General features: G+C 36.3%; 1 protein-coding gene across 2 annotated transcripts in view; it reads right to left on the bottom strand.

The window, feature by feature from the left end:
• Window positions 1-20277, bottom strand: part of PREX2 (phosphatidylinositol-3,4,5-trisphosphate dependent Rac exchange factor 2) — a 166376-nt gene that overhangs the window by 94389 nt on the left and 51710 nt on the right. For both annotated transcript variants that reach the window (XM_041412732.1, XM_041412733.1), the window contains 5 exons: window positions 14513-14646; window positions 12276-12379; window positions 5127-5276; window positions 2345-2489; window positions 814-914 (listed from right to left, as the gene is read on the bottom strand). In XM_041412732.1, the coding sequence (XP_041268666.1) occupies window positions 814-914; window positions 2345-2489; window positions 5127-5276; window positions 12276-12379; window positions 14513-14646 (634 nt within the window). The remainder of the gene's footprint in view (window positions 1-813; window positions 915-2344; window positions 2490-5126; window positions 5277-12275; window positions 12380-14512; window positions 14647-20277) is intronic.

Here is a 20277-nt window from a genome sequence, read left to right as displayed (position 1 = left end):
GTGTGTAGTAAACAGAATAGCATCTGACATTTGAATGATGGTGGAGGAAAATCACATAGACTGACATTAAAGGAATGACGACTACATGACTACTGATTAATAACCCTAATATTTTTCCTCCTACTCTGCGTATGTTTAAAACACACACAGCTCAGTGGCACTATGTTTCTCCCACTTTCTTTCCAGTCAAGGACACTAAAATCATTGCAAAGAACTTAAGTATTAAATTAGTTGCTGGCTGGAGTACAGAAGTATTAAAATGTATATTATCAAAGATACCATCTAAATTTACACCCTGGATCTATGATGGCATGGTAACTGTCTTGACAGCTTTGTTTTGAGTGACTGCACCTATAATATGTGATTCTGTAAAACATAGTTTCAAAACCAGAAGTTTCTCCAGTTTACTTACATCCAGCTATGACTCACTGTCATGTAAAATTCTTAGCTGAACACCTTCCCTAAAATGCCTGGTCTTAATAAAGGTTAGAACCCTTACAAGCAGTGTACTATTCTGTGTTTCCCCAGAATTTCTTTTTGCTTACGAAAGAATAGCAATGTTTCTCTAGGTTCTTTTTCCCAATGTTGTGATCCCAACAGCACAGAGGAAATCTGATTAAATCAGTGGAGCCTTTCCCAGTAAATCTGCTATGGACATGGACAATGGCCCCTTGAGGCCCCTGGAAGAATATAATGCAGATTCCACAAGCTGTCTTGTATTAACAAGACCATTTTTTAGTCAAACAAAATTAAGTCCATTCTAGTTACAACAATTATCTTGAAAACAAGTAAGTTAAAACTAACTCTATTTACCATGGTGAATAATGCCGTTCTCTAGTAAAGCTTGGCCAAGATGAACACCTTCTTCAGACTTGTGTATCTCTCCAATTTCCAACAGCCAGGACACAAATTCACTGAAAAACAGATACAGAAAACAAACTTTTTATCTCATACCACCAGATTTTACTGCATGTACCTCACAAATTACCAGTGTTTCCTACTAGTCTTGTAAATGATCTTTTAGCCCAATGATCCTCAAAAAGTTGTATTACCTTTAAAAAAAACTCACTCTTTGCAGCTTTCCTATTATTTTGACATAAACATATATAGTTTCCATGAGATGTCTTTTCTGCTCAGAAGTTTTCTGTGCATGAAGTTAACCTAGCACATAGTAAAGATTTATCATGTTTTCGGGGTTATCCTCAACTAGCTGCATTTCATCAGACAGACCAATATAGGGCAATTCCAAGCATTCCTACTGCACCTGCCCAGGGCAGGTATGCCATGAGGGCAGAACATAACTAAAATACGACAGAACAGTAGGCTTGTTACTTCCAAGGTGTGTCAAACATATTGACATCCAGAGCATATATACCAAGTATGTATTAATGTGCAGAAAATGCCTGGCTTCTACCAAAGCAAAGCTGATGCAGTTCAGAGACACTGGATCTACAGTGGATCTACAGGACATTAGATGTGCTTGTTACAAATCAAAAGAAAAGTGCAACAAGGTAGTGCAACCTTCACATTCATGGGTTTTAACTGGTGACCCTGGGACCAGCAAAAGCATTCTTCAAAACAGTTCACTCCAAAGATAGCACTGGAAAGAAGCTGCTTGATGGTAGATTTAAGTGGCTCCTCAGCATGAGTGTGTTCTTCACCTGCATCAAACAACTTCCTTGAGGAAACATGATTCTACTATAACTGAAACATTAATCTTAATCCTGGTTTCACTTCTCTTGCAACTGTGCCACTTCTGACAGTGCATTTTCATACTTATCTTATGGCCAAATGAAATAAGTGATAACCCTTCTGTCTCCCAAATGATTTTTTTAATACATGCATTTTTAGGGCATCTATTTCTCTTCCAGTCTTCTCAAGCCATAGGCATAATAAGGCATTATAAAGATCCTCCTGATAATTTAAACCTGTAAACCTTATTTACTAACTCTGTTCCTTACCTATAAGCAAGAGGAGGACAGAAGTTGTTTTAAGAGACAAAGATTACTTAGGTGGAATAAATAAAATTTTACACTCTAAACTACTCATTCCAGAGACAAAGTGCATTAAAAAAGTTGGGAATTATTTCTTGCGAGAAACTAACTCACTTGATGCATTTCCGTATTTTCATCATGGCCTTTGCAGTCTTATCCCTTAATAACTTTGCAAAACAAGAACACATTCATAAATTTCAGGCAGACCATTTTACATTCTGGCTAAATTCTGTGATGCAAATAGTCCTAACAGACATTACAAATTAAGTGTGGTTTCTACAGAATCCCAAAGATGATTTAAAATGTGGGTTTACATGGTAAGACTTCATTCTACCAAAGGCATATAATACCTTCCAAGAAAGCATTTGGGGAAAGTGGTTAATTTCCTCTTCCTGTCTTTGATGAGATTCCCTTGTTTGCACATCATTTTGTACAATCTTTCTCCTTGCTCAGAGATCATCACCCAAGTGTCCTGTTCCATGCCCAATTTTAAACCTGCCAAAAATACATGAACATTTTATGAAGCAACATGGCCGTTATATTTCAGTATCTTCCCTGAAATGGAAAAGCAATACTGGTATTTTACATACAAAAAAAAGTTAAAGAACTGGTTTTCATTATTTTCTCATGATCAAGTTAAACCATGAACATCTGATCTTCATAAAGCATAACCAAAAGATATTTTTCTCACAGAGAAGTTAATTTGTTAGTTTATCTACATCACCATTTATTTTGTAGTAATAACTGACACCAGTACATGAACATTTTCAAGAGAGTAGTCATGTCTCCACAAGTGTAAAATAAGGGGTTTTGGTTTTGCACTTATCATGTGATAATAAAAAGATCTTTATGGAAAGGAATATTTTTTCAAATTTCCAGTTAATAGTAGTAATATGCTAGCTTCAAATAAACAGTTCACCCATTTTCCACAAAAGCATTCAGGCTTGGCAGGGGAGCTGGAACTAGAAGATCTTTACGGCCCCCTTCAAACCAAGTCATTCTATGATATTCCATCTGAGTAAGGGTCTGGTACTTCTTCAGTTCTGAAAATACAGCCTGAAGAAATGTGTCTGTCATGAGAAGCTAACTGGGAACAGAACAAGGATTGCCTCTCATCATCCATAAAACAAATAGAAGTCATGTCACACAAACAAATAAAACTTGGAGTACCCCAGGGAAAAGAAAAGTTAACTAATATACTACTTCTGGAGCTTATAGGATGTTGATGCTGTTATTTGTATTGACATTTCAAGTAATGTCATCACAACATCATCAATCTTAAAGATGACCACCTTTGAAATAAATTTCTAACTTGCTGAATGCCTCAGGGGTTTACAGGAAAGCCACCAAATTGACAGAAAATTTCTGCAGGAAGTTTCCAATACATTTTGATTTCCTCTAGCAATCTACAAAGTGGTCCTAGTTTACAATTTTATTACAAAAGCTGAAAACTCTGCTAAATCACTTAATTCAGAGTATTCGTTTGGCTCCTTTTGGTTCAGCTCCTTTTTGTTCAGCTTCTGCTACATGGATTCCAAGTAAAAGTAGAGGTTGAAACGTCCATTGAACCTTGGAGTCTTCCAACTCATTTGGTTTTTGACAATTCTGCGTTAAAATCTGAATCTATGTGTGTCTCATCTCCTCCTGGTTTCATGGTTTTCTCCTTGGTGGCAAACCCACTGAGAACATCAGGACCTCAAAAGCTTCCACAAATCATAAGATGCTAAAATCCTAAGACGTGCACTGGCTTTAGGATGGCTACCTCAGACCTCCAGCTTGCCAAAGTTTAGCTCCAACTCATTTCTATTACCAGCTGCTCAGGTGATTAGTATGAAATAGTAATAATTCATCAATATAAAATACTACTACTTACTCTTTGTATTTCTTGGCTAAAGCATCAAGAGCCTAAGTGAGACATGAAACTTAACAGAGAAGTAAGATTTATTGAATATGTTTTAGTCAGTTCCATGCAAGGTGCTATAAAAAAGCAGACAAACCTGGGATTTTTGCATTTGACACTATGTCTACCACACTGCTTTTTAATTTTTTAAACATTTTTCATATTTTAAAAGTGTTGACATTTTAGACCTCTAAAGCATCTTTTTAGTTTTTCCGCTACGAATTCCTGATGACACTACTGATAAGCCAGTGCTGAGACACCCTACTTGAAACTCTGATCCTATAACAGATTCTAGAACATCCAGTATTCAACTTTAAAAGACCAAAGAAAATATTGTTAGTGTCCATCTACGACAGAGATGGACAGAGTGTCCATCTACGACAGAGGCACAAACCAACAGTTACTGCAATAGGCAATGGAAAATCTACAAAAATCAGGAAAAGAATCACAGATCTAAATACAAGGTCATACTTTCTTTCAACATCAAGGCTCCAAACAGCATTACCAATTAGGATATTTGGGTTTTCAAATGAAATGAGCTCCAGAAAATGATGATGCATCATCTTTCCCTGCATCTACTTGGTGGGGGTACTTCAAGGGTTCACCTTGAACATGTGAAGTTATTTGTGGTCACATTTGAGATCAGGATTATATTTCATCCAAGTATTCTTCCACCTTAATTCAGTTACTCAGAAGGGAAGCAGTTTTCCAAAGGTGATTGGAAATGGTGATTACTTTCTTGGGTAGGAGGCAATACATCCAAGATGGAATTGTTAATGTGTTGTGCACCATTTCAGTTTGGATCATCAACATTAAGATCCAACACAAAAAGCCTGCTCATTTCAGTGATTCCAATGGCCAGTCACAAAGGAAATCAGTGCATACAAATCCCACAAGGCATTTAGGATAGACCCTCAGATACCACAAACCATGATAATACACAGGTCTCAACGAATTTATGACAATTCATACTGGTTGAGGATAAGCTGTAAAATCACAGATTAAATCATCTCCCCATTTCTCAAATAGCATTTACTACCAGCATATATGATTCAAGACATTATGCCCTTCCCAGTACTAGTTTGATTCATTTTTCCTAGACTGGTATTCATAAATCTTCAGCTGAACCTGACACGACAAGTTTGCCTACCAGCTGGTTTTGCTTTATATCTCAAGATAAAAATACAGTACGGCTTTCTGGCAGAGCAACACAAGGAAGTTTATTGACCTACCTTTTCTTCTCTCTCGCTCTTTCAAAATAGCTTCCAGCCATTCTTGCTTCTCTTCAGGGGTTTTTGCCATGCATACAAACCATTTATTCTTTGCCGTGTTGTGGATCTTCCAGCCATTAATAACAGTGTGGCCACTGCTGTGGTAGTCAGCTGGGAATAGATAAAATTGCTTAAAGAGCACCAACTCTTAAAAAAAGCAATAGCAATAGTTGCCACAATTACTAAAAACTTATCACCATACATAAAAGCCCAGAAAATACAGAAGAATAAAAATAAATTGAAAGCTATCTGTGCCACCGTGAACAATGTTATAACTAAATAAACAGTAGTTTTAATTTTAGTAAACAGTGTCCTTTGTAAAGTGTAACAGAGATTTGCCTAGCATATAGAAGAAGGTATAAAGTTGACTCTAAAACAGGCAGAGTCCTATTAAAAGAAAAGATAATGATACTTTGGAGTACTTTTGTGTTAAACTGAAATAAATAATTCCTTAAACAAGCAGCAATGCTCTTTTCCCCCTTAAATTACTGAGTTGCTATGGTGATTGATTTGATTTACTAGTAAGTGTAAAAAAGGACTAAATATACAGGGGGGAAAATACAATTTCAATGTCACAAGTAATCAAAGCACAGATATTTGGTGAACCTTTACGGGTTACCTGAATAAGCAAATAGCTACACTATTTTAAACAAACTGGAATATAATAAAAATGTTTCTGATCTAAAACTAAATGCAAAATTCCTGAAATATGTTCATAACAGCCTCATGTTTGATGGGCACATTATGAGAGCTAGGGGTTGCTGATGTTCTTAGATAACTAGAACTCCTGACATGTAACATGTAAAAATATCAATGCTATAGAAATCAAATTATTTACTATTTATTACTCTATATTTACCTCAATAGCAATTGATTTTACCATGCTCATCCATACATCTCATTCAAAAATTCCAAAACTAATCCCCTAACTATCCTTCACTAGGATTACATGCATTTCCTGGGGAAAAAATTGTGAGGGATAAATGCCTTATGATAAGAAATGATCTTTTTTTCATAGAACAGAGACTAAAAAAGTAGAGCAAGCAACTACAATACGAAACATTAAGAAAAATCAAAGGTCAGTATTTTCTCACCACAAACTTTCATTAAGTGGCAAAAAAGTCCTAAGGCCAACCCTGAACTAGTTCAATAACTACACAGCTTTTCATTTAGTAAATACTTTTTCAGCCCTATTTTTATGATGAGATGAAATTTTCTGAAACTGAAACCCTTGCTGAAATGCTTGCTAAGATTTATCATAAATCTCAGCAGACGTGCTAGTATCCTTTCAATAACTTTGCATTTTAATTAGATGGAAAGCAGCCAAGCTTTGTGTACTGGGCTGGGAAATGTCAGGAACTACTAGAAAATCATGAGACTGATGGCTAATTTCTAAACCAACAAAACTTTCTAGTACTCAAAGCACGTAAAAAAAGTGCAAGCAAGTCTATGACAAGGGAAAAAATGAAGTTATTTTTCCAACATCATGTTTATGCCACTCAGCTATTTATCATATTTTTATTTGCATAGCCTACGCATAGTATCCTTTGTTTCTTTAAAAACATTGTTTCTTGAAAATTACCCATCATGGTATTCATGCACTCTTAGAAAATCAGACCCAAAAGTCAAGGACAAGAAATAAGTCTCAGACAGAAACACTACTGGAGGAAGTTAAGATTCCTTTGTTTATTTATTAAGTTGGAGGTGAATACATCTAAAAATACAGGGTCATAATTTTCTTCGGGTCTTTGTTACTACAAGTCTATCATCACAAGACACATTGTGTAGGAAAATGATTACTCGTTCACTGAACCATAGCTGTTAAAATTGTGGACAAAAACAAAATCAAAAATGAGGGCTCAGACTCACAATTGGATTCAGATTGCCCTACTTTGGAAAAAAATTTGGTGTAAACTTAGTAGCTTAATTCAGAAAAAAAAAAAAAATGGTGTGTCCAGACACTTGAATCTCTCAACATAGAGATGGCTTTTAAATATGCAGTTTCCTTGGATCTTAGGATTTGTAACTGCAGGGCCAGGAGTACTCTGACTGTTTGAACACACTCACCTCACTCCACCACAAACTCACAGAAGTCTGGGAAAGGCCCAATCACCAAGCTAGGTATTATGACTGCCTAATGTATACAAGAGAGCACTGAGCTCAGGTGGATGAAAACATGGAACTGTTGTCCATGTAGCTGTTGTCCAGCTTTGCTATAGTAACTCACTGCTGTGATGCCCTCTTGGACTTCAGCCACTGTCTCCAGCTGCAACACATCTGCTTTCTCCCTTGCTCTTCACACTCCCCATGAAGGGAAGCAATTCCTACAATTCTCCAAGGCTTCCATGAGCAATTTTTTCTTCCCAGTACACCCAATATCCATAGTCAAGAGCAGTTCAGCATTACACTGTCATCCCATATAAACTCCTACCTTCTCTGACCTGGCTATTGGGCAAAACCTGGTCAAGAGCTGCCGGCCAGCCAGGAGGTGCACATGTCCTGACTGCCCAGATGCTCTGCACATCTGTACACCCTTCACATCAATGCAATCACAGCTGGCAGCCAGGCTAAACAAAGAATTTCCAAACCTGACATATTGGTTACAGAAGGAAGAAGAGCACAAGCCTGCCATTTACCCCATGCAAAGTCTGAATGAGCAGGATCAACAAATCATTAAACGTACAACTTCCCTAGGAAAGGTGATGAAAGATGACATCATCTTCTAATGTGACTTGGTAATACATTAAAGCCTGTAATTTGAACTGCAATATGTTGTTCAAAATTCAAGACTCATATCTTTGAGTGATGAATAAGAAGCAATTTGTTGCAGCCATATACAAAAGAATTTTCTTCTTCCCTTAAAAAAAATAAACAGAAGTCTCTGTACTGAAGTACTTTTACATTTCTTAGAGGTTCTTAGGAGCATCAATGCTCAGAAATGCCAAGGAAATAATTTCTGCACAATATCAACTGCCACCCTCCATGTGTATTTTTTGATGCAGTTTCCAGCTACTTTTGTCATGTCACATTTTTTCTATATCATGCCTCAGTTCAAAACTAGAGAGGACAGAACTACTATACTAGAAGCAAACATAAATCCGCTATTTCCTAAGTCTCAAGTGGTTTTTTTCATAAACTAAGTACCATTCATTTAATGGCTGATGAATGCCTTTAGAAATGTATTTTTCTCTTAAAAGTGAATTTTAGGAACTGGTATAGAAAAAAGAATATGATTACCATAAAACCACATTTCTAATACTTGTGTAGCCACATTATTTTAAGATCATATATAGTTGGCCCTGATAAGTAATATGCATTCTACTTTAATCAGTGCAATCAAGAAAAAACAGAGTCCTTCATGGTGCTGAAACAAAAAAAAAGAAAACTGACACCAACTGTACTACTCAGCCAAGGCCTAATTTCATCAAAGAAAAATTGCTTTTCAGAAAAAGCTTTGTTAATTTCTGTAGGCATGTCATTAGCATGATAATAAGCCACACTGGGGATCTGTTTTGCTATTTCTATGCTTCTGCTCACAAACAACAAAGATTACGTTCCTACATCTATCAATGCTGGGAGCAAACACTCTCAGTTGCCCTGCTCTCTGGAGCTCCATGTTTCCTTATATAAAGTGAGCAGGATCCCAAAATGTGCAGTAAGGAACTGTGGAAGTATCATCTAGACTGAATAGTCTTCAATGTCTTTAAAGAGATCCATCTGGAGTGAGTGCATGACAAGGAGTATTGCACAGATATGATTAAATACAAGCACTCTGCACCCAAAGCTTTCACTGTAAATTAGGAATTATAGAAAGTGATAGGTAATAAAAGATTAAAGAGAATAAAATAATATAATACAAAAAAAAGCACATGCAAAGCTAATGGGAGTGACACTGGGACAACCTTATTACTCCTCTTGGGAATGCAATGAGATGAAAAGAAAACAGCAGAATAGTACTGGGCTACAGCTCAAACATGGATGACCACAGGGATGAGAAACAAGACATCTGGGTGTAACAAATGAGAACAGTAAAGAAAGCAGGACAGACAAAGGTTAAAGAAGGACATTATGATTGAGTGAAAGAAAAAATATCTGTGTGAAGAGAGGGAATACAGAAGTCTCACAAGGAAGGAAAAGAGCAGGTAGAGTAAAATAAAAAAAAGGAGAGGGTGACAAGAAAAAGGCAGAAAGATGTCACAGGCCAGGGAATTAACACAGAAATTTCCACATTCCAAAGAGAACCACAGAAAGGAGGGATGAAATAGCAGCAATTACAAGGAAAAATAAATCTTAGGATATTGGATAAACTGAAATGGGAAAAGCAGAAAATGTGGTGATAAGGAAAAAATGTAGGTAAAAAGAATCATAGCATGGTTTGGTTGGAAGGGCACCAGGAAATAACCTGCAAAAAGCAGGAACATTTTCAGCTAGATCAGGCTGCTCAGAGCTCCACTCAACCTGACTTCAAATGCTTTCAGGGACTGAGCATCCACCAACTCTTATAAGTTAGAAATCAGACTAACTAAACTGTTAATGATGTCACAGACTAACTAAACTAACTAATCAGACTAACTAAACTATTAATGACGTCACAGAAGTGTGGAAAGGAGTATGGATCCTGGAAATAATGTGTATATAAAAGTGACTAGATCTGATAGGGCTCAGAGAGCAAGGGGGAAGGAAGCATGAACCCTCCAGGACTGGGTACAAGGCTATAGGAAATGGGGACAATAGCAAAATTTCTTGGGACTGAAGGAAATTAGACAACTGGTGTCTGCATAGAGGAAGAATATTTGCACTTAGCCATATTATAATTGAAGATTCATTGAGGAAGAAAACAAACAGGCAGGAAGGAAAATGAACAGTGTGAAAAAGAGCAAGGATTGAATAGTTAGAACAAGTAAATTAAGAAAGGTAGGATAGATAGAGGATCAAAGAAACATTTCCTAAAGCAAACACTAAATGCAGAACAGTATGTAGGGAGGAGTCAGTTAAAGATGAATAGTTACAGAATTCTTGGAATATTCATCAGGAAGAAGTTGGTGGGTATAATCCTCTGGACACTGTAATGTTAACACTTAGAAGCAAAGAGATGCTGTCTCAGAAAGTGATATGATGCAAACAGGGAAACTGCCTTGTATTTCTAAAGCACATTTAGGAAGATGAACGAAAATAAATGAAAGGAAGTCAAACAGTACATGACAGGAAAGACTGAAATAATCAACTCTCTTTTTTGCATAAACAAACCACTGAGATTTTATACAAATAAAGCTAAACATTGGGCAGTGATACAGGCTGGAAAAGGGGAATAGCAGAGTGAAGAATATTGAATAAAATATATTTAGCTCAAAGAGGCTTGAAGAAATTCACTGCAGTGTACACATAGATAGCTTGAAATCACCAACTAAATCAGTGGGGCTGGTGAAGGACATAACCCAAAACAGATGTCAAGGAGTTCTTACAAAAACTGTCTGGTAAGCAAAGACAATGAATCAAGTGTGACACCACAGTGCTCTACCGTATGTTCAGCATTTTTCACCATTTTCATCAATAGCTTAAATGGTTCAGTGGCAACATTGCTCATGGAACCAAGTCAAGAAGCATTGCATGAGCTTTGGGGAACAAGATGTGAATTCTGAATATATAACAAATTGTACAAATGCTAAGATAAAACTCATCACAGAAAAGAAAGTAATTATCAGTCCTACTTTCAGACATTAATAAAGTATAAAATATAACGGGTTAGGCACCAGTACTGCACAAAACACTCTGCTCTGGTCTTCTTGAACACAAATGAAAAGACTGAAAAATAATGCTCTCAGAAAAGCCAAACAATCCTGGGATTAGTAGCAGACATCCCACGTTGCAGCACTACAATAATTATTCTGGCACTGGTAAAATTTCAGCTCTAGATACTTTAGTCATGAATTCTGAGCATTTATTAATGTAAATTTTTTATAAAATTGAATGTGAATGACAAAAGACAGAAGCAAGCTGATCAAAAAACAAAATCCAAAGGAAAAAAAAATTATAAAATAAGAAATAATAAAATAAAAACACAACATATGAAAAAAGGTTGAAAGACTTTAAAATACAAGATGGAGGAAAGAGACAACAGCCTTCCAATAAACTATTTTGTTGCAATAAGAACAATAGTCAATTTTTTCTCCCAGTCAGTTCTACTGTCTACTCTGTAAAACAAGAAGTGAGCAAACTATTCTGAACACAAGAAACTCGAGAACGGAAAAAAAAAAAATTATTTTAAAGAAATATTCAATTCCTATGAAGCTTACTTAGAAATAAATTCATTGTTATTAATGCTCAATTTTAGAACAAAATTACATTGAGAAATGCTTGGAATCCATAGCAGAGGACAAATCTAACACTATTTAAAAATATCAGGAAAAGCAATATATAATTCACAGAAATTCCCTCCAGACTTACATATTTGCAATGCCACTGCAAGTTTCACATACCACTTTTTTTTCTAGCTTTACATTAAAAAAGCCCAAAATATTTTTTAATTGCAAAAGAAAAAGTAATTATTTTTAAGCTCAAAGGTTAAACTCAAGTTTCTAAAACAAAAATTGACATGTCTAAGAATACCTTGGGTTTTCACTTTACTGTTGTATGTCAAAAAAATTTCAAGTAATCTTATGGCTTATATCCCTAAAGACATTTTTAAAAAACCTTCCTTATGTTACAATTTAAGCATTTACATTGTTTCATCCCAATAGAGGTTGGTTCTCCACTTGCTGTCATAAATATACCATGCACCTAAGGATAAGTCCTTTTAAGAGTGCTGGAATGCCATAAAGTGAGGTTAAACATGTAATTTCAGTTGAGCAATAAATGTCACCTTATTTTATTACTCTGTTCATGTAAGCCTAATATAGTCGTCTATGGCTGCCCAGCTAGCAATGGATGAAAGCAAGGATGTGTCACAGAAGCAGAATTTTGATATTAATAGATAGTGCTCTTAAAGCAGCATCTTCCTCTTTCTTCCTAAATACAAGGAGCATTCTCCAGTCTCAAAGAAATCATGGAGCTGCATTTGATTTCAGCACCTCAAAAGATGGCTCTTTAAATGAGCCACACAAATATACTCACCTGTTCCATCATCTACATTCTCCACTTCCATCACTTCCGTGTTTATTCTGCCCCGGAAAAGGTAGCGGTGGCCGTCTGTAGATGCTTTGCTGTTCTTCAATCTCCTGAAAAAAGAGCAGATGAGCAGGTCATCCACTCCCTTCTTCCATGTTTCTACACTGCTACCTGTACATGCAGCATTTGGAGACCACTGTAAGGATCACAACACCTTAGTACCTGTGCAACTGGACTGTGGAAACCGCTGCTGAATGGGGCGCTGCTGAAGGAAATGCAAAGATGTTATGGCTGGTAAGAGTCAGCTGCAAATTCCTGCCTGAATGAGAGCTCATCAGGGAAGTCCCACTCTGTAAAGGCTCTGCTCCAACACTTTAGTATCTATATGCTGTTGTCTACATGTCTATATCTATATGCCATCCAAGACAAAAAAAAAGGAGAGCCTTTCCTCCTAACTGATGTGGTCTTCCTGTTAGTCTAGAAATTCAGCATGGGGATAGTGTGACTGAAAAAAATTAAATGAGCAGATTTAATTGAGAGAATCCAAAAGATTTCTATCTGAAATGAGAGTCCAAAGATTTCTATCTTTGGATAGAAATCTTGACCTACGTATGTTAGCATCATAAGTGGGATTTATGTAGGAAAGAATTAAGACAACATCTTTCCTTCCTAACATAAGGGTTAACCAAGATTGCAATTAAGGATTGCTGAAGTTTGTGGCAGTTTTACTGCAATATGTTCCAAAGCACCTTGCATTGCTGTAACTGTTCCCAGTGAAGCCAATGCCTTTGGAGAACCCCAGTTCTAGACAGCTTTTCACACCTCAGATAAGCCAGGGATTATTGTCTATCCATATTTGCCTATGATGATAATTAATACTGTATCTCAAACAAAGGTCAGTTCCTAAGAAATAAGGATCTCCTGAATTTTGACCTTCATCCACTCCAAAGAGGTACTAATTTTCAGAAAATTACCTGCCTCTCAATAACTACTTTACTACTCTCTTACGAATAATTCCACTACCCCATAAATTTATCATTCAAAAATTGAGTAACACATTAAAAAATACAAAGAAAGCAAAAAGCAAACCCAGCATAAAGCATAAAGTTTCAGTACTACCTGTTTCCCCTTTCCAGAATGAGTAAATCAAATAGCTAAACTGAGTTTTAAAACTGTAAACCTAAATATGGCATGCCATGTTCATACAACTCTGCCACAAAAGGATGGTTAAAAATTACAATAAAATATCTCATACCATAAATGCAAGGCAATTTTTGTAAAATTACCAAAATACAATTTCTCTCTTTACATACTTGCCAATCAATATTTAAAGTATCTTGCTGGAAATAATAAATTAAATCATCTTAATTAATCATCTTAAACTTTGAAATTATATTCTAAATTGAGTTACTCCTGTATCTGCAGAGATGCCAGCATGGTATCAGCCAAGGACATGATTGTTTGAAACTAAAGAAACCACAGACCAAAACCTTTCATGCATTTTGAGATTTTCATCCGATAGTGCATTTTATTGAGAATATGGCTACAAAAATATGCAACTTAGTGGAGGACAGCTGAAAAGATACTATGCAACCAGCAACTTATTTGGAATTGCTGGACAATAAACTACGAAAAATATCAGAAATTTTTAAAAGAAGATGTACCAATATCTACCCAGATATCTACCCTATCTATCTAAATATGTCTTTAGTGGCCACTCTAAAACAACTTCTGGATTAAAGAGACAAATTTGAGCATCAAGAGGGATATATTTACATAGGAGAACCCTTATTCCTCACAACATTATCTACAGAAGCTTGTTGCTGAACTAAGGGAATTGCTCTTTGGAATGCAGCAAGCAGCAGCTTTCTAGATGTTTTCCCTGATTACAAATATAAGGCATGAAACTCTTGAATCTGTAGACTAATTTTATTGCACAAGCTACAACACTCATCTGTTTGAACTAAATATTCAGATTGTTTACACTTCCTAGAAGAGAGTGAGGCCACCACATATAACCCGCCGTGAAAGGCTGACAAGACAGATTCTTTTTCCCCACACTTCACCACTAGGATTCTGCACCCATATCATTTTTTTCCAATTGCTTGAATTAAATAATTCTCTTTCGTTGATAAGTTTCTTCTAAAAATGCCAACTTTGATGCTGTTGTTCTTATGAAATAGCATACTCATTATTAGCTCTACTGTGAGAAAAACACATTCTTTTTGAAAGTAATAATTTACCTGTGCTTTTTTTTGCAGTAGACCAGAAGATTATCAAAAAGAAAAAATATCCTCTCTTGGATATTTCCTGCTGAAATTTTCAGTAGTAGTCCACTTCGCAGCATTTCTGTACACGTGTCTGTGATGTTGGACCCCTAAAATTGAGTGGAAAGAGATTACTCTTTTAGTAAGAACTTAAGTACTTTGCATCAACTAAGGAAAAGTTTCTTTTACAAACTCACAAGCATAACAACTCTCTAGAAAGAAGTCATGATAATTTATTGCATTGTAATTATGTAATAATCTGTCACGATGTTTAGCACTAGCTTTGTGAATAGATACAGTTTAATCACAAAAAGTTTCCAAATTATATTACTTTTGTGCAAAGACCTCACCAGAAAATCAGGCCAACTTTATATCCAATACCTCCTGTCCTCAGTAACTTTATTCAGAAATGTCTGAAAATGGGGCATTACAAGACATAATCTATGCCATGATGTAACTGGAAGCTGAAGCAACCTGGGACCTGAACATCACTAAAGGTAGATAATTCTACACTAGATTAGGCTAAGCACAGAAACAAAAATTAAAAACCACCAAGATCTAAAACTTGGGCAAATCTAAGAGTGGCATGTACAGCTAGGACTGTCTAGTACACTTCCTCCTAACCTACTCCAAAGACATCAGAATTCTGGTAAGGTTTAGATGTTTTGGATTAAACTTCCCATGCCTCATTTTTGCTTCAAGACAGATTAATCATGTGAAAAGGCCATCAGGCATTTTCATAAAATTTAATGAAAGAGAAGCAACTTTAACAAAGGAAAATATTAAAAAGAAAATATATGAAAAATTCATGGCACTTCTACGTCTTGTAAAGAGAAATTTACCTCTCAAGGAAGCCCTACCTTGAATTCAGAGGTGCATTTTGCTAGTCTGAAAAATCACACTCCTGTGGGACAGAGCTGCTGTCCACGTGCAAGTCCACTCAGACATGCAAGTCTATTGATAATTTTATTATCTATTTTGCTGGCTGCATCAAGCACACACCCCGGGTTTGAAGAGTTTCCTGACTTGAGGGAGTCAAAGCCAGCTTGGAAAACCTGCAATAAGCCAGGACTCTCCTGTCATCTACACATGTTCTGAATGGTTTAGGCATGTGAGAGCTGCAGTTACTTCCTCTTCTTGATCTAACCACAGTAGTCCAAAGAAAAATGGATTCAATTAAGAGCCAAGAAGCGATCACACATTCTGCTCTCACAGTTCTTCATCCTGCTGTCCATCCTTTGTATGTCACAGCTGTGACTGTTGAGCAATAGCTCAGACTGTCCTAAGGAGAATGCAGTCTGTTTACAGAGATAAGTGAGATTGCACAACCATCACAATGGAACACAATCCAGGTCTCTAAGCAAAGCCACTTCAGGATCTGTATTAACTAACCACTACTGCTTCCATTCAGGATCAAACAAGCCAACAATGAATGTCACCTATAGCCACTACAGCATATTTCCCTTCCTAAGACAGCATCAGTACCAGCATGCTAATTTTACAGTTTTATTCAAAATCAAACACTGAAACATTTTAAAAGCACACTTAGTGATATAAATTAGGCATAAATTAGGGCTGTGTGTAATGCTTGTTGACTATAATTACAGAAAAACAGGTCACTTTTTTCCATTCCATTTCATTGCTTTTGTGTATTAAAGGGTAAACAATATCTTATTCTCTGTTTCAAATTTGCTGGAATGGTACTTACTAACAATTTGCATTTTAAAAGGTTGGATACTTTCTAAAGAGTCTTGGTTTGTTTTTATACAAAACTTGAACTTGGCAGAAAAATAGTAGTTTTTTGTAAGGAAGCCAAAAAATATCAGCTTAAGGCTTCAGAATCGCACAAGAAGTTTCAGCTTTCTACAAAAGGATGGAATTCTTTTCATAGAAAGGATTTTATAAAAAAATGTCTTTTCTTATTGAAGAATTTCATTTTCAGTATAGAAAAACACAACCTTTTCCCAACAGTCCTAACAAGATCTACTACTGTGCCAGCATCTTGTCACAAAACAACACATTTAATACATATTTTACGTATATATAATTCAGGCTACCTGACTTATTTAAAATCACCTCATTCATGATTCAAGTTTAACGTGACAGTATGGTAGTGATGGTTGTCTGTCCTACATTACTACCCTTTGTTATCCTCCTGATTTTGTTCCCTTTGTAAAATATACTGCTAGGTGATGAAAACAAGGTTCTAGAGATACTTTTTTCCCTCTGAGACATTTCATCCAAAGACTGAACAGTGTTAAAGTCACTTCTCAGATACCTTCTGACAAGAACACAACCCATGCTGGTGTGGTCGCAAGTCAGTGAATTTTGTTAGGCTGTTTTATTTGCTGAAGTCCAAGGGAATAATAAAACAGGATCAGAAGTCACATCTTGTTGTCCTACACAACAGTGCAAGTGCAAAAAAATCCCCTGTCACTCCCCTGCCTATGTAATACTTAGGACTTGCCTGTTTCTAGACTTTAGGTGGGCATGGAGCTGAAATGGAGAAAAATGGAAGGGCATATTGTACGAAAGCACTGCTGTTTCTACATCTGGGCTGAGCACGGCTCTCCACCACATCCCTTAGAGATGAAAAACATGCCTGAGGAAGGATGAAGCAGAGAGCACATACAAGCACTGCCATACCTACCACGCAATTCAAAGGGCTGACAACCATAACAAGTTTTCCTGAAGGATGGAGCTAAACCTTAATCCTCCCATGGGTTCTCACCAGGAGCACCGAGCTACAGCTGATACCCAGCCCAGTAGGACAATTCAGTTATCCAGCTCCAAGCTGTCCCCCTCATGGGGGAAGGGTCAAGGCTGCATTAACATATGAGGGGTCACCCTCATCCCAGAAGCAGGTGAGACTTTCTGCTGCACAGCTAAAACTGAACTACACTATCTACAATATTTTTGGAACATGTATTAACAAAACCTTCTGATACAAACGTGTTTTCATTAAGCGTTCACAATGAAACTACCACAGGAATTTCCAATATGAGCAACCTGAACTTGAAAAGCAACTTGCTATTTCAAAGTTTTCACGGACATTTAAACTCAATGCTTGTAAAAGGAGATGACAGAGTTGCTCAACCTAAATGTAAAATCACTACTACTATGCTATTCATGCTTCTGTATATTTAAAGTAGCTGCAAGTAGAAATCGTGGGCTATTTTCAGTGAAAAAAGTGTTTTTGGAATCAGTCAATTCCAAAATGCCATGTATTGTAGAAATAAACCTGTTTTAATCATCTTGGAACAAATCACATAAATAATTCAGCTGGGGGAAAAAACAACCTGCAGCCTTATACTGTGAATCTAGACTACTTTTGCCTCCGTCTGTCCTACTGGGTCACTAAACACTGTACAGCAATCCTCTTCTGTGGATAGCACCCCAACCAAACACTCTGTGCCCTTTGAGGATAGCTGGTATGGAAATTAAAAGCCCATCAAATCTTGGAGCCTGCTGGCTATTTAGGTGTAACTGGTTTCTGAGAACCTTTGGCTGTCAGTCAGACACCTATGATTCCAACTAAGGAAACAGCTCAGGTGAGAGATCTGAAATGTGGGCTACCATGACCATATTAAAAAAAAAAAAAAAACCTGCACTGGAAGGAGAGACTATATCTTAATGTGGGCTACCATGACCATATAAAAAAAAAAAAAAAAAAAACTGCACTGGAAGGAGAGACTATATCTCGGTAAGATATTACTTGATGGTATAGAATCACATCAACAAGTAATATTTGGAATGGAAAGGAACAGAATACCCCATGCCACTGTCACTACGCTGGCCTACGACTCATATTGGGTTGTTCAGCTTCCAGCTTACAACAAATGCAACAATTTTATTTTTTCTTCTCTCACTGAAACATCCACACAAATTTTACTGACAGACTCCTTGAGCTGCTGAGCCATTCTCCATCTGAGACAGCCACCTACACAAGTTCTGAATTCAGGCCAATAAATTAAACCACTTAGGAAATTAAGTGAGAAAGTCATTATATTCAAAATATCTTTCTTGAAACAGATGTTCCATTTTTTCCATGAATCTGTATTTTTATCATAATAAACACAAGCTTCATTTTATGACACTTAAGTATAGGAATTCAAGTCATGCTTTGATCAGATTCTAAAAATAGTCTTTATTTTTTTCCCTTTCCTTCTAGTTGGGGCCAAGCAATGCGCTAAGCATTTCCTTCTGGAAGGAAATCTCCAACAAGTTTGCTTCTTTATTTTCAGCATTGCAGAAAACCAGATGTTTATTTAATTAAATCCACTCTCAAATACTGCATTCAGGAACTTTTTTTTTTTGCAGTTGTTGTTGGGAATCCTTAAAAATACTGTTAGCTCATATAGATGCTCTGGAATTCTTACCATTTCAAGGACTAACCTTATACTATGTCTAAAAAAGATGCACATCTTAGGATCAAGGCAATTTTGCCAGATTATTCACCCTGTGGTTGCCATATGATATCAAACCCAATTAGCTAAAATAAAATAAACAGCATATAACTCTACTGGAAACATCCTATTTTAAGGCAACGACGCTCTTTCAGAGTTCAAGCACAGGTGAAACCCTAAAATGAAATCTAGGAAGAGGGGAGGTGGAAAAAATAAAACAAAAAAACAAAAAAAAACAACCCACCAAGGTTGGTAGGACATTACTTTGTTACAGAGTAGAGAATACATTCTGAGCACAGGGAGAATAAGTCTGTTTCAAATGCTTATGTCCATATTGTTACCATTCTCTCTTTATTGTTACCTTTGCTTATTAGCACATTTCCAAAAGCAACCATATTTCCTACCAGATGTTTTACCTAGAATTCAGAAGAAACTTAATGCAGGAAAGTGGATTCCCTGTTCAGGGATAGAAGTTTGAGAACAGTGACTTCTTAACCAACTTATATGACTAATAATGCATTGATTTAATAATGCTGTAGCTTTATACTTGAGTGTGTTCATTAAGAAGGATTTGACAAATATCTATGACTCAGACATTGGAAGCAAGTAGAAGAATTTTAATCACTGTAGTGCAGTAAAAAAATTAATTGAAAAGTTAAAAATAATAGAAGGAATAAAGTCGTGATAGATGATAAAGATTATTTAGCAAATTTTTTTGCCATAGAGTATTTAGCACTTAACTTGCTATTGCTCCTATCATGAGGTTATCACATAAACATTTAAATGTTCAGATACACTAACCTTCACAAGTTACTGCTGATGACAGCAACTTCAAGCTAATAACAAGAAGAAACACATTGTCACCTAGTCAAAAGGAGCTGTTAAGTGACGGCAACTAGACCTCCTCTCAATTCAAACATTTAGAATTTTACTTTATATTAGTCCTCTCTTTTTCAAAATCCTACAAACAACACAATGGCATTTGTTTTGAATTATTTTCTTTTATGTCAGATAGAGGGTTACAAGTAAGTGCAGAAAGTTTTGTCTGAATATGGACCAGCAATTATATCACTTTTCTACTTGCTACAATTCCTTCTTATAATGCACAGCGAATTTTAGTGACCATCCTGTACCAAAACATTTCAGTGCACTGAACTCCAGCATGAGATGATTTGCCAGAAATGGAAAAGCAGCTCTTGAAAATGCCTCTCTACACAAGGAAAAAAATGCCTGAAGTGAAACATTTCAAGTCACACAATGCATTGAAGAAACATGAAGAATTTTGATTAAAGTACAATTAGTCACTTAATCCACATTTAGAATTAACCAAATCTT

The sequence above is a fragment of the Onychostruthus taczanowskii genome, unplaced genomic scaffold, assembly GCF_017590055.1.
Source record: "Onychostruthus taczanowskii isolate IOZ18803 unplaced genomic scaffold, ASM1759005v1 scaffold4, whole genome shotgun sequence".
NCBI classification, from domain to species: Eukaryota; Metazoa; Chordata; class Aves; order Passeriformes; family Passeridae; genus Onychostruthus; species Onychostruthus taczanowskii.
Note: the sequence above shows the minus strand (reverse complement) of the source record. Positions and strands in the feature narration are given on the sequence as shown.